Below are 18,438 nucleotides of genomic sequence, written 5' to 3'. Positions count from 1 at the left end.
GAATAGACTTTTAATCATTCATGATTGATTTTTAATGTTATACTCGTATATAATTTTTAATTAAACTGTGGTGTCATGGTGTGGTTAAGTCCACGGGGGATTAACTTGTGTTTATAGCGACAGAACAAATTGTGGTCTTTTTCTTCTGCATATGCATTTAAAAAGGATTTGTGTTTGTTTCGTATATTTATTTATTTGTTTGTGGGTTTGTAAATTTGTTTGTTACGTATAGACTCAAAAATGGTTGATCCGATTTTTTTTTAAGTTTGCACTGATTGCGCAAGTTGGTTTGGAAGGAGCAATAGGCTTTATAAATTGTAAATATCTGAAGGTGGGTGGATTCTCTCTCTCTTACCCCAAAAGCACAACCCAAAATTAAAGGTGAACCGATCGGGACAATATGAGACTTAAATAAAAGGTATTCGGGAGTAGTATACGAATTTGATATTGAAAATTCGGCTTCAAGTACCTAGGGGACCGCCAAACCCCAAAGCCCCCCAAATATGCATATTGGACGATCATGTATGGGATTCGAATGAAAGGTATTCGGGAGTAGATTGCTAATATGCCATTAAAAATGGGGTACAAGTAAAAGGGGGCCACCTACCCGCTTTAATCCATTCGCAAATGGGAGCATTGTCCGATTATTGCTACATGGTGTTCAAATAAAAACTACTTTGTAGTATCAAAATAAACTTTGTTTCAGAGTATCTGGATGGCACTCTAACCCCTAAAACCCGTTTAACCACAGGTTAATGACAATATAGGTTTCAAGTGATAGATATTTTGAATAAAGTGCGAACCTGACACTCAAATTTGCGCTCCAAGAGAGGGTGGCGCACAACCCCATCCCACGAATGGTAATGGGAAATTTTATGTGATAAATAGTAAGAAACATATTTTCCCCCAGTGTTAAAGAAGGCGTAGCAGAGCAGTGTCCGCTGCAAAAATCACTCCCAAATGAACATGATAACTGATTGGGGCAATATAAAACTCAAATGAAAAGTAAATAGAAGTAGAATAGTTAATGGGAGAGAATAACATTTGATATCAAAATTTGCTGCTGCTGGAGAAAAAGTACTACGTTCGGATAATACAACAGGTTCAGAGAACATGTTGTCTTGGCATAGGCGGAGCGATGAGGACCACGCCCATTAGGGTACTGGAGACAATTTTAGATATCCGACTCATAGACATACAGATTAAGTGTGAGGAAGCCATTGCAGCTATGAGACTTACCATAGCCATTGCAGGTCATACCATCGCAGTATAATTGAGGCAACGATAGGAAACCTGCAAGGAATGGAAGAGGTTTTCTATCGGATACTTGATACGACACTTGAGGACTAGTGGCCAATCCAGTCTTGGATTGACGGAACCCTAGTATTGACATCTGGAAGATCATGTTATACGAATGGATCAAAACTCGAGGACAAAGTGGGCCCGGAGGTCTACATTGAGAACCCAGAGACTGAGATCTAGACTGAGACAGTAAACTGGTCATAAGGGCAATAACAACCAGGACGGTAAATTCACGAACAGTATTGGAGTGTAAGAAGGAGATTTACGCCTTCTCTGAGAATGGCACGACCCATCGTTTGGGTCCCGGCCATAGCGGAGTAACTGGGAATGAAAAATCATACGATTTGGCAGTGGAGGACTCCCGTCAACAAACTTGGTTAACTCGAAGCCTTTCGGATCGACGCAGTCCAAGTTAGGAGCGTGGGGTACGAATGCTGTGGACTGTGGAAAATCTCTGGATTGTGAGATGGCGAGACTATTACTGAAAGAAAGCAAGTAGGAGGTCAGTAAAGCTTTCGATATCATAACAGTACACATAGGACTACGGGCTCACTTAAGCAAAATCGGCGCGGCAAGTGCTAGCGTGTGGAGAAGATGATGACACGTTCCCGGCACGGCATAGATGTGAGCACCACACAGGCAGGGATATTAAGGTCCGATCTGTGTGGTGTTCATTGCTGTTACGAGAAGCTTAGCTGCGATCTACCGGGCGCGTCCATAGGTTACGGATAGTAGAATGCTCCATACGGAGTAGCTGCAACGGCAGTCACGGGACAATCAGCGATATCGAGCGGAGAGTCTCAGTGAGAGGTCGGGCGGGACCGGCTCTTGCACAACTACTGAGTGCCTATGATGCTCGATATGACAAGGCGAGTTATTGGTGAATTTAAATAACCAATGGCCATCCCCTTCCCTTGGCGACCGGGACGAGCTTCGTTTTGGTTGAAAGGATCTACCTACAGGAGCTTGACGTGGATCACCAGCTCCACATGAAAATGTGGCTACAACAACATTATGAGACGTTGGAGCATTTCCTATGTCATTGCCCGGCATTCGTAATTAGATGGGGACACAATACCAGACATGTACCAATTAAGGGGTGTGGTACAAAAACAATGAAGGATTTTGTAAGCAGCATGGAATTCCTGAATTAAATTTTCATTTTCAAGGTTACTTTTCTTTTCTAGGGTAGGCAAGTGTGCTCAGGTGACTCAAAACCCCCTTACGAACAGGGTGCCAATGACGAGACCATCACCGACTCTCTCAATATAAGGAAGACTAGTATTAGCAAAGATGCTGATATTTAAACATTAGGTAGTGCAGGGACGGGAAACTCAATGCAGCATAAAGAAAAGGCAGCAGACGATGAGACCATCATCTCAGAAGTTAATTGACTGGAGCACCAATGATTGTGGCCACCGGTGCGAGATGGCTACATACGCTCTGATGGAGAAAATCACAACGGCAAGATGCGTATTACCTTAATACAAGAGCCATGGACGACCCAGAACAAAGTTTCTGGACTGAACCATATCAACTACCGATTATTCATAATGTTCGGAAAATCTAATCGATTAGGTTCAGGATTGGAGGGCCTCCATGGAACACTCCATCTCTGAATATCGCTAAATTAGGGCGAGGAAAGTATCGCCAATGCCGAATCCAATGGGCTTCCTTAATAAGTTGAAAACAACCTGAACAAAATTCGGAAGACTACTCAGAAGAAGACATGGGCAAGGTAGTTAAGATTGTCCAAGCATAAAAGACATTGAACACAGGATTACAACTGCACTAATAGGGTCTTTCAAAGATAGTAATTCTCTTTCAGAAAGGGAATTAGCCCAAAAAAAACCTTGGATGACCGGGGAGATTCGCAATATCGGGAAAGACGTAGGCAGACTTTCTAACAGAGCACGTCGTTAAAAAGCGGAAGTTTATTGGGATGTGCACTACACACAGCCTAAGGAATGTAATAAGATTACTAGAGCGGCAAAACGTTCCTCCTGGAATCTTTTCTGCGACTAGGTCGATAGTGTTATTGACACTGCCAAAAGTTTCTCTAAAAAACCCATGTCCAAACTGAAACGTTAAAAGACGACATAGGAGTGAGAGCAGAGGCAAAGGAGGAGGTGTTGAGGCTTTTGACGAAAACTCATTTTCCACAAGATACGACGGGACGCAGGGAGACACTTTGAACAATAGGATTGATCGAAGGCTTATCATTAAAGAATTCATGGTGAAGAAAGCTCCTCAACCATTTTAGCCCAGGGTTACTACAGAAGAAAGCCGACAATCTGGCCACTTTTTTCACAGCGTGCGTAAGACTTGGATATACTCCGAAACCTGGCAGAAGGCAAAGGTAATATTTTTACCCAAGCCCTGCAAGACAAGTTAGGCGACACCAAAGGCCTACAGATTCATAAGCCTTACGTCATTTTTACTCAAATCCATGGAACGCATTGTGCATATCATGTTAAAGAGTAGGACATCCAGAGAAATACAAACAGCATGCCTATGTCAAGGGAAGGTAGGTGGAGACTGCCCTGCACGAGGTTGTGAATAAAATATAAGAATCCTTCGATGCCAAGACGTAGATATTGGCGGTATGCATTGACACACTTCTCCGGATGCACTGATGTTTCAGTGTTTCCTCACTAGGTATTGTCCGTACTTTGTTTGATCTCTAAATGTCCCTTATTATTGTGGGAGAGAGAAACAGCATACTAATGCAATTTTTTTACACATTTTTATTAAGACAAACATACTTAAATCTAATGAAACGGGTGGAGTTCAAATATTTTACAAAATCACAAGTTTTAAGATTTATTAAGGCAAATCATGAGTTAATGAAATGCCAATGTTTGCATCTGGTCTGCTATTTCCACTTGGACCTCCTATCTGCTGCGAAACGCCTCCCGAAACATCAACTCGGGTACGTTTATCGTCACTCTGATATAAATTGTGGCGAGCCTCCACACTAGCTGTAGCTCCTTTTCCTGGAGAACCATTTACGCCCGCTGTAAATTGAGTCTATAGACAAAACATGTGATTTTAGATTATGCTGATGCCGAAATAGTTTTTTCACTCACCTTATCTCCCTCATATTTATATTTTCCCCCAAAATCCACTTGAGCCTTTTCATTACCCAGTGGGCCACCCATATGCTTTGATACCTCTGCATTGCCAACTATGGAATGACGCTGATTTGCACTTTGCCAGACATTGTGTTCGGCACCAAGCTTTAAATCAACACCCTGACCGGGCTTGGTATTAGCTGATGCTGTTACTTGAGTCTTAGGAAGTACAATAGATGAATAACATACCAGTTAGGTGAGTTCGTAATGCCTACCTTGTCATTATTGTATTTGTATTGGCCACCCATGGTGAGATCGGTTTTAGTAGTACCCTGCTCGCCACCCACATGCTTAGCAGCCGAAGCGGTGACATCCACAGAATGCCTTCCGTTCTTACTTTGCAACACAGTGTGACTGGCGTCCACATTGAGATCAACTCCTTGGCGGGGTTTGCCATTGGCCGATGCGGTGATACTAGTCTAAATAAAATATCAAATGTTAAGTGCTCTTTCACAATGTAATTTTTATGGAGGTACCTTATCAGTGTTGTAACTGTATTGGCCTCCAACCGTAACATCAGTTTTAGGATTTCCTTGGGCTTTACTTTGGATTTTTGTCGCTTGGGCATTGACATCAACGGAATGTTTACCATCTTTGCTTTGGAAAACATTCTTGTTGGCATCAACACTTATTTTTTTCACACCATTCGATGCGAAATTCTGATTCACTGTTACCGAACCGGTGGGAGGTTTAGTTTCAACTTTTACTGGAACAGCCTTTTTAACGTTAACGGGGGCTACAACAGGCTTTACAGGAGTCTGAAAAAGAAATAATGGGTATTTAACATATTGGGAAGAAACATTCAATTAAGATACATCTTTTGAAAGGTTTTTTTTTTAGTTAAATAACTTTTTTTTAGATATAATACGTATGTAGTCCCGAAGTTCCCAAAGACAACTACCTAAGGTCTACAAACTTGAACGGAATATAGTTCGAAAGCCCTTCATATGTTGAAACATAATAATAGGGAGATAGGGAGTGCATCTGGTCAGTTAATTCATTTTCCAGTCATGCTACCCTTGTCAGGACAGTATATATATATTATTTCTTGATAATATGTTTAGAAGCTTCAACTTAGCAAAAAATATTTCCCATTTAATGGCCTGATGTTAGAATCGTTTTTATACCCTCCACCATAAGATGAGGGTATACTAAATCTCATTACGTTTGTAACATAGAAATATTTGGTCTAAGACCTCATAAAGTATATATATACTTGATCGCATTGACATTTTAAGTCGACCTAGCTATGCCCGTTCGTCTATCTGTGAGTAAAGCTAACCTTAAGCTAGGAGCTTGAAATTTTGCACAAATACTTCACATCAGGTGTAGGTCGGTTGGGATTGTAAATAGGCCATATCGGTTCATGTTTTAATATAAAAACCAATCTTACATCTTGACTTCTTGAGCCTCTCAACGAATCAATTCTTATCTGATTGGGCTCTTTAAGTGGTCAAAATCGGTTCAAAACCTGATGTAGCTCCCATATAAACCGATCTTTGATCATGACTTTTTGAGCCGCTAGGGGAATTATTATTCGATTCGGTTAAAATTTCTGATTTCCAACAACTTTGCTAAATATGGTCTAAATTGGATGATAAACTGATATAGCTCCCATATAAAATTATCTCCCGATTATGCTTCTTGCGCCTATAGAGGGCGCAATTCATATCCAATTTGGCTGAAATTATGTACAAAAACTTTTCCTATGACCTTCAATATGCGTGCGTAATATGGTCTGAATTGGTCTATAATCTGATATAGCTCCCATATAAAGCGATCTCCCGATATTACTTCTTGAGCCCCTTAGGACGCAATTCTTATCAGATTTGACTGACATTCCTTCGATGCCAAATAGACATCGAGGGGGCTTTTAACAATGTGCGGACCGACACACTGATCCAATCCTTAGACCAGTATCGGGTGGACCCGGTCCTTAAAAACTGGGTAGACGATATGCTGGCTCTATAGGATCGTGATAAGACCAATACTTACTTACGTCTCATAAGTTTGGTGGACGGCGATGAAGAAAAAGTGCAACGTAAGCATAATACAACAGGTTCAGAGAACATGTTGTCTTGGCATAGACGGAGCGATGAGGAGCAAGCCCAATAGGGCCCTAGGAAAAATGGATTGAGGATAGGAGCAGCTCATAACATTGCGGTATAATTGGCGAATATAGGAAACCTGGAAGGAATGGAAGAGGTTTCCGATCGGATACTTGAGACGAAACTTGAGCTCAACTGTGACGCACTGCTGCCAGCGGCATAGCCTTCGATTGACGGAACCCTAATATTGCCATCTGAAAGATCATGTAACACAGACGGATGAAAGTTATAGGGCAGAGTAGGCCTGGAGGTCTGCATTGAGAACCAAGGGACTGAGATCTGTTTTTGATAGCCTGACCATAACACTTTCCAGCAGGCGGAGATCCGGGCGATCACGGAATGCGTGAGGTGGTGTGGTGTTCAAGTATGAACATTTAATGGCCGATCTGTTGATAACCCTCGCATGGTATGGTAGTTTGATTTCCGATTTTCTGATGGATATATGTGTTCTTCCTCTGCTGGTAGATAGGACAGATAAGATGCCAAAGAGCAAAATGATCAGTAAATGGAATGTCGTTTAGGAAGATTTATTTAGAAGATTGAATCACAGGATGGAATTTTAATTCCTATGCCATGTACGAAATTGTGCATAAAATAGAAGAATCCTTCGATGCCAAATAGACATCGAGGGGGCTTTTAACAATGTGCGGACCGACACACTGATCGGCCATTAATGTTCATACTTGAGGGCTTCAAGTATGAACATTTTTAAGGACAGTAAACAAGCATGGGCAGTAATAACCAGGACGGTAAGATCCCGAACAGACATGGAATGTAAGAAGGAAATTAACGCCTTTTCTGAGGATGGCACGACCTGCATCGTTTGGGTGCCGGGCCACAGCGGAGAAACTGGGAGAGGAATGAGAAAGCAGAGGATTTGGGAGTGAAGGACGAGTTAGGGGTGTGAACGACAAATGCGCATGTAACCCTTTGGAACAGCGGAACGGTCGGTAGGACAGCGAAAATCCTATGGGGAGGTTCAGATCGTGAGAAGACGAGGCTATTACTTAAAGAAAGTAAGAAGGAGGTCAGTATAGCTTTCGGTAAAATCGTAAATCGGTGCGGCAAGTGATAGCATGTGTAGGGCATTGGAAGTATTGGTTATGGCTGTCAAAAAAATATCAAGAGTTCTGTAGTTCTAGCTTTTACCAACTCAATTATGGGATTAGTATGCCTCCATCCTTCAGATGAGGAGATGAAAAACTTGTACGAAGTCCATAATGGAGCCTTAATTTATTTGAAACCTTCAGATCTTACAAATGTCCTCATTTGATTACTGGCTCTTCTTTGCTTTCCCCACAAATTTTAATGGATTCAAGGAACACAAAACAGAAAAACCATGAATGAAATGCAAACACCAAAAAGTAGCCCAAAAAGCAAAAAAACAAATCATCAAATCAATACTTAATACGGATAAGATAATGAGGCGTTGAAGCATTTCCTATGTCATTGCCCGGCTCTCGTAACTAACAGACACCGGTACTTAGGTGTGGGGGAGTGCTATGGAAAACAATTGAGGATTTTGTAAGTAGCATGGAATTCCATACTTAAATTTTCTTTATCGAGTTTACTTTTTTAGTATTTAGAGCGCACAACAAACCAATTACTGGCTTTGGTGTATGTCCATGGTGGCATGGGGCGGATTAATATTCGCACCCTCTTTTAAACCCAATCTAACCTAATTCACTTATATTTCTTCTAGAGGCTATAATTTTCAACATATAAGCTCACACACTCACCTTCACAGCGGCCTTTGCAACAGATGGTTTTGGTTGGGGCTATAAATAAGGTTTTGTTATAATCGTATAAATGAGGATTACAATTCGTATGGCTAACTAACTTGGGGGAACTACTGACCTTGGGTACTACTTTCGGTGGAGTTGGGGCCTTGGGTGGAGAAGGAGCTTTTGCTGGAGCGGGTTTTGTGATTGGCTGTACAATAGAATAGGGGAAACATGAAAATGCTGCATATAAAGACAGCAAATATATATATTTTTCAGTAACACATACCTTAGGCGGGGTCACAGGTTTGGGTGGTGCCGGCTTTGGTTGGGGCTTTAAGTAAGAATTTGTAGTAAAACATATTTAAAGTTTGTAATTTTAGTAAATTCTTATGTTTTGCTCACCTTGGGAGCTGCTTTAGCGGGAGAAGGTGCCCTTGGGGGAGAGGGTTTTGCAATTGGCTATATAATAAAATAAATGATAAATCAAAATATTGAATAAGCCCACAGAAAACTACTGTTTTTATCAGTAAGACATACCTTTGATGGGGTCACAGGTTTGGGTGATGCTGGCTTTGGTTGGGGCTGTGAATTGTAAACATTTGTTAGAGAGTTTATAGTTTACGTAAAGTCACTAAATTACCTTGGGAACTACTTTAGGTGGAGAAGGAGCCTTAGGTGGAACGGGTTTTGCAATTGGCTAAAATTATATAATGGAACATTGTATAAGTCGGCAGAAAATTTTTGCATATGAGAGAGACATACCTTAGGCGGGGTCACAGGTTTGGGTGGTGCCGGTTTTGGTTGGGGCTATTAATTATAAATTGTTGTAAAGGAATTATTAGAATTCATTGTTTTGTTATACTGTTATGGTTTACTCACCTTGGGAACTACCTTAGGTGGAGAAGGAGCCTTTGGTTTTGAAATGGGCTATAAAATAAAAAGAAGAAAATGTCAGAATAGTTTTATGAGGGGAAATAAAATGTATCTTCTTTATCACAGGACATACCTTGGACGGACTCACAGGTCTAGGTGGTGCTGGTTTTGGTTGGAGCTAAAATCAAGGACAAATTTAAAAATTCATTATAAACAAAAATTCTAAGCGTTCGTCTTTGGGCTAAAATCTTATATATAAAAATCAATTTGTGTTTGTTTGTTTGTTTGTATGTTTGTGTGTTCCTTATAGACTCAGAAACGGCTGAACCGATTTTCTTGAAATTTTCACAGATGGTGCATAATGACCCCGTGGTGAAAATAGGGTATTAAATTTTTTGATATCTGAAGGGGGGCGGACCCTCCCCCTTATTCTAATTTTCAGAACTGCCAGATCTCGGAGATAGGTGGTGCGATTTAAGCAAAATTTTGTGTGCTCTCATATAGTACCCTAAAAATAAAAATTGGTATCCAAATTTCGGATGGGGTACCTTGGGGGGGCCGCCCCACCAAAACCTACCAAACATATATTTAGACAAATCACCACAATATGGGACTCAAATGAAATGTATTTAGGATAAGAAAAACGTATCTGATATCCAATTGTCGGACCAAGTGCTAGGGGGACCACCCCAACCTCCAAAACACCCCCAAATCGGACATATTTACCGACCATGGCAATATGGGACTCAAATGAAAGGTATTTGCGAGTAGAATACGAATCTGATACCCAAATGTGGGACCACGTTTCTGGGGGTCCACCCCTTCCCCAAAACACCCCCTAACAGGACTTATTTACTGACCATGGGAATATGGGGCTTAAATAAAGGGTATTTGAGTGTAGAATTAGAATCTGATATCCAAATATGAGACCAAGTGTTTGGGGGGGCGCCTCTCACCAAAAACATCCCCCAAAGGGGACAAATTTACGACCATAGCCATATGGGGCTCAAATGAAAGGTCTTTGGGAGTAAAGAACGAATCTTATATCAATATTCGAAAAAAGTATCTATGGGGCCACCCCACCCCCACAACACCACCCAAATAGTAAGTATTTGCAAACTTTTGCAATATGAGGCTCAAAAAAGGGGGTTTTTAGAGTGGAACACGAATCCTATATATTTTTCAAGGCTAGCTCACTGATTGGCCGCCCATCCCCCAAAACACCCCCCAAGCCGGTCACGTTTGCCGACTATGAAAATATGGGGCTCAAATTAAAGATATTTGGATAGTAGACCACGTATCTGATACCAACATTAGGGACCAACTGTCTAGGAGACGTCCCACCACCATAACAACCCCCAAATAGGACGTATTTGCTCACCAAGACAATTTGGGTCGTAAAGAGAGTGGAACTAAATATTTATAGTTTTTAGGGCCAAAACCGAACATATTTGCTGACTTTTGCAATAAGGAGTTTAAATGAGATTTGAAAACGAATTTGATATCCAATTTTGAGACGAATGGCAAAAAAAAGAATAGAGCACGTTGCTGATATATTTTCCGGGCTTAGTGTATGTGGGACCACCTCAATCCCCAAAACACCCCTAAATCGGGCATATTTACCGACCATGTCAATGTGGAGCTTAAATGAAAGTTATTGGGGGGTAGAGCAAGAATTGATACTTATTTTCGGGACCAATTTTCTGGGGGTCTATCACTTTTCCAAAATACCCCACAAACAGCAATTTTTTAGTGACCATCGCAATATGGGGCTAAATTAAAGGTATTTAGGAGTAGAATACGAATTTGATATCCAAATGTTTGACCATGTATTTAGGGCATCACCGCCATCCCAAAACACCCCCAAAGGGAAAAAATTTTCGACCATGCTAATGTGTGGCTTCAATGAAAGGTATTTGAGATTAGAAAACGAAATTGATAACCTACTTTGGGGCCATGTGTTTGGGGGACGCCTCATCTCGTAAACTCCTCTTAAGCCAATGGCAATATGGGGTTTAAATAAATGGTATTTGAGAGAAGAGCACGATGCTGATATTTTTTCAGCCCCAAGTATCTGGGGGATCACCTTTCCCCCGAAAACACCAGTAAATCAGACATCATGAGAATATCGGGTTGAAATGAAGTATTCTAAGAACGGGGTACACCTTACATCCAAACTTAAATTCGTAAACCAATAAAGATCATATGGGATTCAGATAAAAGCACTTATATTGTTAAACTGTTAGTCAAGCGATAAACTATTTTCGTAGCATGGTATTTCACATAAAGCTATTTAATTGTCGAAAATAAATATAACGTAAAAGAAGGCGCAGCGGAGCGGGCTCGGGTCAGCTAGTAGTTTTATAATTTTTGATTTTTTAAGTTCCGTCTCTAGGCCGAAAATTCACTTGTGCCAAATGTCAAGTTAATCAGATAAAAAATACGATTTTTAATTTGCAAACAAATTAACGTGTGCACACAGACAGACGGACATGTCTTAACGAGTTGATCGGTATACTAATCCAAGGGTCTATCTCTTGCCCTTTTGGAATTCGCTTAATTATTACATGCAATGCCACAGTGATGGTGTACATTACACAAAAAGCTAAAAATTGTAAAGATTTACCTTGGGCGGGGCTCTAAAAGATGGCTTGGGTGCTGCTGGTCTTGGCTGTACCTAGATAAAAAAAATAATAGTTTTATGTTCGCCAAAAATTATTATAAAACATTTTTCATATTGAGTTTTTTCTGTAAATTACAGATGATTGGTACACATACCCTTGGAGGATTCCTTACTGCTGGTTTGGCAGGTGCTCTGGCATGACTCTACAAATTATAACAACAATAATTCGATTAATATTAAATTTATCTCAATAATATAACAGAAATACTTACCTTTGAGGCAGCTCGTGAAATAGATCTGGATGGGGCAGACTAGAAAGAGACAAAGTATATATTTTTTTAGAAACACGATTAATTGATTTTAAAATAAACATTGGGTTGCCCAAAAAGTAATTGCGGATTTTTCATATAGTCGACGTTGACAAATTTTTTCACAGCTTGTGACTCTGTAATTGCATTCTTTCTTCTGTCAGTTATCAGCTGTTACTTTTAGCTTGCTTTAGAAAAAAAGTAAAAAAGTAAAGTAAAAAAGAGTAAAAAAATCCGCAATTACTTTTTGGGCAAACCAATATTTGGCTTAAAAAATTTTTGTAATCTTTGCGTTTAGATATGTAGTATCTTTGCAACAAAACACTTCTAACAATACGAGGAATATTTTTGTAAAACATTTAACAATCATCTTAGAAGGGGGACTTGTAAAACCTCTTTCGAAAAAGCGTACTGAACTCATTCTTATAAACCATTGCCATTAAATTTCACTATTGGTCTACAAATATGCCAAAACTTGACAGCCAGAAACCAAACATTTTAAACACATTGTTGTAGTTAAAGGCGTAATTTTATCTGAGTGCTAAGTTCTCCCTTCTGGTTTGGCTCTACTGACCCCATACCATCATTCTAGCATGGAGTCATTTTTATACCCTCCACCATAGAATAAGAGGTATATTCATTTAGTCATTCCGTTTGTATCACATCGAAATATTCATTTCCGATTCTATAAAGTATATATATTTCGGATAATTGAAACATTCTAAGGCGATTTAACGATGTTCGAGTATCTGTCCATCAGTTGTTAACAGTCCTTAAAATTTAAGTTATTGAGTTGAAATTTGGCACAGACTTGTATGTCTTCTATACAGACTCGTATGTCTTCTATACGGTTAAGTTCTTAAATTGGCCAAATCGGACTGTATATAGATATAGCTGCCATATAGACCGATCTGGCAATTTAGGACCTTAAGTCCGTAAAAGCCGCATTTCTTGTCCGATTACGCTGAAATTTGTAACAGGAAGCTGAATTAGGGGCCCCAATATTCAAACCGAATATGACCCGTTTTGGACCAAATTTAGATATAGCTGCCATATGGACCGATATGCCGGTTAAGGTCTTAAGCCCGAAACAGGCGCATTTATTATCCGATTTTGATGAAATTGAAAACAATGAGACCCGGTCAGCCGATTTAGGGTCTTAAGCTTATAAAAGCAGCCATTATTATTAAATTTCGCTGAAATATGAAAAAGTGAGTTGATTAAAGCCTCTCGATATCCGACTCAAATATAGTTCAGATCGGTCTTTATTCAGATATAACTGCCATATAGAGCGATCTGCCGAATAAGGTCTGGATCCCATAAAAGCTGCATTTATAATCCGATTTCGCTGAAACTTGAAACAGTGCGTTATTTTAAGCCTTCCGCATCACACCTAAATTTTAAACATATCGGACTACATTTAGATATAGCTGCCATATAGACCGGTCCTCCGATTTAGTGTCTTAAGCCCATAAAACCAGCAATTATTATCCAATTTTGCTGAAATATGAAAAAGTGAGTTGTCTAAAGCCTCCCGATATCCAACTCAAATATGGTTCAGATCGCTCTTTATTCAGGTATAACTGTCATATAGGCCATAAAAGCTGCATTTATTACCCGATTACGCTGGAATTCGACACAGTGGCTTGTATTAAGCCTCCCGTCATTCGACCAGAATAGGGTGTAGATCAGATTATATTTAGACATAGCTGCCATGTAGAGCGACCTTCCAATTTAGGGTCTTAATTCCATTAAAAAGCGGATTTGTTGCCCGAATTCCCTGAAACTGTGACTTGTATAAGATTTCTCGGGACCTGAACAAATTTCTCCAATTCAGGCTGAAATTGAAAATTTTAGTGAGCGTAGAAGAATTATCGGGTGATCGGTTTATATGGGAGCAATATCCGGTTATACAACGATATGGGCAATTTCTTAGCACGGTTGTTGGAAGTCGTAACAGAACATAAAGAACAAAATTTCAGCCAAATCCGATGATAATTGCGGCTTCTAGGGGCTTAAGATCTCAAATCGGGAAATCGGTTTATAAGAGACTTATATTAGGTTATACACCGATTTAGACCATACCAGTCACGATCGTTGAAAATTGTAACAAAACCCTATTTCCAAAATTTCAGCTTCTAGGGGATCAAGAAATCAAGTCGTAGAACCATTATACATGGGAGCTATATCCCAATCTGAACTGATATGGACCATTTGCAATCCCCAACAACATAAATCAATAATAGTGTTATCTATGTCCAAAATTTCAGCTAATAACGATAATAATTACGGCTTCCGGGGCCTCAAGATGTCAAATCAGGAGGTGGGTTTTTAAGGGGGCTACATACAGTTTTACACCGATTTGGACGATACTTGGTACCATTGTTGGAAGTCGTAACAGAACACTACGTGTCAAAAATAATAATTGCAGATCAAGTCAAATCAAACAATATATATGGGAGCTACCGACATAGCCAGGTGGGGGCCTTGAAAATTGTTCAAGTTTCATTCTTAAAATATTGACGAAAAATTCGATAACTTCGAAACATAGAAATTTTTTTAAATAGGTGAGATTTCTGTTACTCCCGCTCAGTCAAAAGTCTGGTTCCTGCAAAATGTAGAAGACATGATGTTAAATATGGGCATATTGAGCAATAGCTTGTGTTAGAATTAAGAGAGATTGCAGATATTAATCCGCCCCATGCCACTATGGACAAACACTTAAGCCAGTAATAGGCCCTCTAAATACTTAAATGTAACTTTGAAAAAAATCTAAGCATGGAATTCCACACTTCTAACAAAATCCCTAATTGTTTTCCATTCCATTCCCCTAAGCCGATTCAAGTCTGGTATTGTGTCCCCACCTAAGTGCAGCATCTATTCATTTCTTTATCCTATGTATCTATAACGAAAACTATACTGATCCCCTTCCCTTTAGTATTAACCACGTCTTATCCGGTACTCCCCATTAGAATTTTCATCTTTCTACCGACCGTTTCACTTGCTTCATTGCCTGCAGGATCGTATTATGGTCAGACAGTCGGAAATAGATCTCATTCCCTAGGTTCACAACGTAGACTCCAGGCCGGCCCACTCTGTATTCCAGCTTTCATCCATGCGTGTAGTATGATTGCTGACAATCCAAGACTATGCCGCTGGCAGTAGTGCCTCGCACTCGACCTCCTCTAGGAAACCTCTTTCATTTCTTGCAGGTTTCCTATCGTCACCTCAATTACACCGCAATGGTATGACCTGTTCCTATCCTCTATTCATTCTCCCATCGCCTTAAGTCTCAAAGCAGCTGTGGCTGCCACACTTAATCTGTATGTCTATGGATCGAATATCTAGAATAGTCGACATGGTCCTAATCGTTAGCTTATGCCAAGACAACATGTTCTCCGAACCTGTTGTATTATCATTACGTTGCACTTTTTCTCCATCGCAGTCCACCAAACTACTGAGGCGTAAGCAAATATTGGTATAATCACGCTCCTGTAAAGCCAGGTAGCCTTATCGTTACGCTCCTTAATGGAAAACTTCCAGTTTAGTGTCCCCTCCAAGAACACTCCTAAGTATTTGACGTTGTCGGATATTGAAATAGCTTTGTTCAGGAAGCGTGGTGCGTAAAATTAGCCTACCTCCGTCTTGCTCGTGAAGAGGCATATTTTAGCCTTCTGTGGTCAACATTTAGACCCCTAGGTCTAGCCCAGCCGTATGTCATTTCAAGGTCCTTTTCTCCTTTCTGCTTAGCTTATTCGGATCCCTATCCCTGAAGTATTATAACACTCAGCATCCATAGTGACGTGCCCTTTGCCACTTTCTCCCTTATCTTTATGTTATGGGATCCACAATTTTTCCTCCTGTTTCTTAGCATATGGTTTATCATATTGAGCAATAGTTGCATGAAATTTTTACAATATATCCTATCCATCAGAAATGGATTTTCGGTCGATTTAATTGAAATTCGAAGGAGATTTGACCAATTTATTTGAGCAGAATGAATGTAGACGGATTTTTATAAAAATTAGTGAAAAATAATTTTATTGGCCCAATGTGTGCAAAATATAAATTTCTTGCAATATTTAACAAAAGTAAACAATCTTCATCAAACTACTAAAGCCAATGCACCGGAATTTTTAACAAAATAATTGAATAGCTCAATGTTACTACAAAACATAGATATCCCCACAGAAAGATCTAATCGGTCTATCAATAGTGTTTTGGCAACCACTAATCCAAAGATTAGCACTTGTTTTAGGACGAAATGTCACTGCCGATGGAGCCATTCCGGGATCCAGTACAATTTTCCAAAATAAATTTGGGAGTGCTTTTTTATCTATTTCAGGGCTACAGAAGGATTTTGAGAATTTGTCGGTATTGGATCACGGCGAGATGACGGACATGGCTAGATTGACTTCGAATGTCAAGAAGATCAAGAATATATATATTTTATGGGATTCCAGATCTAGATTTCGATGCGTAACAAACGGAATGACTAGATTAGTATACCTCCATCCTGAGTATAAAGCGTGCTAAGTTCGGCCGGGCCGAATGTTATATACCCTCCACCATGGATCGCATTTGTCAAGTTGGTTTGAATGACTTTTTCGAATATATATAAGAGCTATATCAAGTTGTTGACCTATATGGGCCGTACTTGTCATGCCATACAAGTCATATAAAAATATCACCTCCAAAATTTCAGTCAAATCGAGGAATAATTGCCTCCTTCAAGAGACTAAGAAAGTCAAATTGGGAGATCTGTATACATGGCAGCTATGCCAGGTTATGAACCGATTTAGCCCATACTTGGCGCAGTTGTTGTCATAGTCATACCAAAACGACATATGCAAAATTTAAGCCAAGTTGGATAAGAATTTCACTCAATAAGTCAAATCAGGTAATCGATTCATATGGCGCATATATCAGGTTATAGACTGATTTAGGCGATACTTGGCATAGTTATTGAAAGTCATACCAAAACAACATGTGCAAAATCTCAGCAAAATTAGATAACAATCGTCCCCTCTAGAGGCGCAAGAAGCCTAATCGGGAGATCGGGATATGTCAGGATATACACTGATTTAGACCATACATGATACAGTTGTTGAAAGTCATACCAAAACGATATGTGCAAAATTTCAGCCAAATCGGATAGGAATTGCTCCCTCTAGAACCTCAAGAAGTCAAAACCTAAGATCGGTTTATATAGCAGCTATATCAGGTTATAGACTGATTTGGACCATATTAACTACAGTTCTTGGATGTCATACCAAAACGATATGTGCCAAATTTCAGCCAAATCGGATTAGAATTGCGACCTCTAGAAGCTCAAGAAGTCAAGACCCATGATCGATTTATATGGCAGCTATATCAGGTTATAGACTGATTCGTGCCGTACTTAACGCAGTTGTTGGAAGTCATACCAAAACGATATGTACAAAAGTTCAGGCAAATCGGATTAGAATTGCGCCCTCTATAAGCTCAAGAAGTCAAGACCCATGATCGATTTATATGGCAGCTATATCAAAACATGGATCGAAATGACCCATTTAATGGCTAGATCGACCAAAAATGTCATGACAATCAAGAATATATATACTTTATGGGGTCTTAGACGAATATTTCGAGGTGTTATAAACGTAATGACGAAATTAGTATACCCCCATCCTTTGGTGGAGAGTATAAAAAGCTACACTCAATAAAAACCACAATCACTTCCAATTCTTTTATACAACTTCACCCTTAAAATAATTTTATTACTCACCCTTGCGGTTCCTATGGATCTACTGCCGCCACGACTTCCTCCTGAACTTCTTCCACCCGCGCTTCTACCACCCGAACTTCTTCCTCCACTATTACGTCCGCCACCGCCGCGACCGCCTGCTCCACCTCTAGCTGATACCGCTAGAACTAAGCAGAGCAACAAAATTAGCATAGTAACTTTCATTTTTATGGCTATCGATTTATTTTTTCACTTCTCTTAAGATAATTGTGTTAAATAGAAACTTTTCCGATCTACAATCTACGATAATCACTCGAGCTTTAATTTGTATGTAATGATATAGAACAACGAATTGATTTATCTTTTATACCAGAATGGCAAGAGCACTGTGACTTATGGGCTATTTAGAGAGACGGTTTTATACACATTGCTGCCGGCTCATCATCGTACACACTTTTTTCTGTTACAAAGTACTTTTTGCGGTAAATCAAAAGCGTCTTTATTAATAAAACAAAAAATATGGATGTCCATTCAATTATATTTCAGCTGTGAATAATCGGAACAAGTACCCGTCGGAACGCACAAGTCGGGGATTTACATTTATGATAAAAGTCTCAGGTTTTTATATTGGCTCTATCTGC

The 18,438-nt window shown here is 39.7% G+C and overlaps 1 protein-coding gene across 1 annotated transcript; it reads right to left on the bottom strand.

Annotated features, from left to right (window-relative positions):
- Positions 1-4,029: 4,029 nt before the first annotated feature.
- Positions 4,030-18,168, bottom strand: LOC106086281 (uncharacterized). Its single transcript, XM_013250886.2, has 17 exons — positions 17,840-18,168; positions 12,037-12,075; positions 11,920-11,967; positions 11,768-11,818; positions 9,275-9,319; positions 9,148-9,195; positions 9,031-9,075; positions 8,909-8,965; positions 8,806-8,850; positions 8,671-8,727; positions 8,555-8,599; positions 8,402-8,476; positions 8,284-8,322; positions 4,913-5,194; positions 4,652-4,855; positions 4,392-4,595; positions 4,030-4,332 (listed from the first exon to the last, which is right to left on the bottom strand). The coding sequence occupies exons 1-17, from the start codon at positions 18,020-18,022 to the stop codon at positions 4,129-4,131; spliced, it is 1,671 nt and encodes a 556-aa protein (XP_013106340.2). The 5' UTR covers positions 18,023-18,168; the 3' UTR covers positions 4,030-4,128.
- Between the last annotated feature and the right edge of the window lie 270 nt (positions 18,169-18,438).

The sequence above is a fragment of the Stomoxys calcitrans genome, chromosome 4, assembly GCF_963082655.1.
Source record: "Stomoxys calcitrans chromosome 4, idStoCalc2.1, whole genome shotgun sequence".
NCBI lineage: Eukaryota > Metazoa > Arthropoda > Insecta > Diptera > Muscidae > Stomoxys > Stomoxys calcitrans.
The sequence above is the reverse complement of the archived record's forward strand: the minus strand, read 5'-3'. Positions and strand labels throughout refer to the sequence as shown.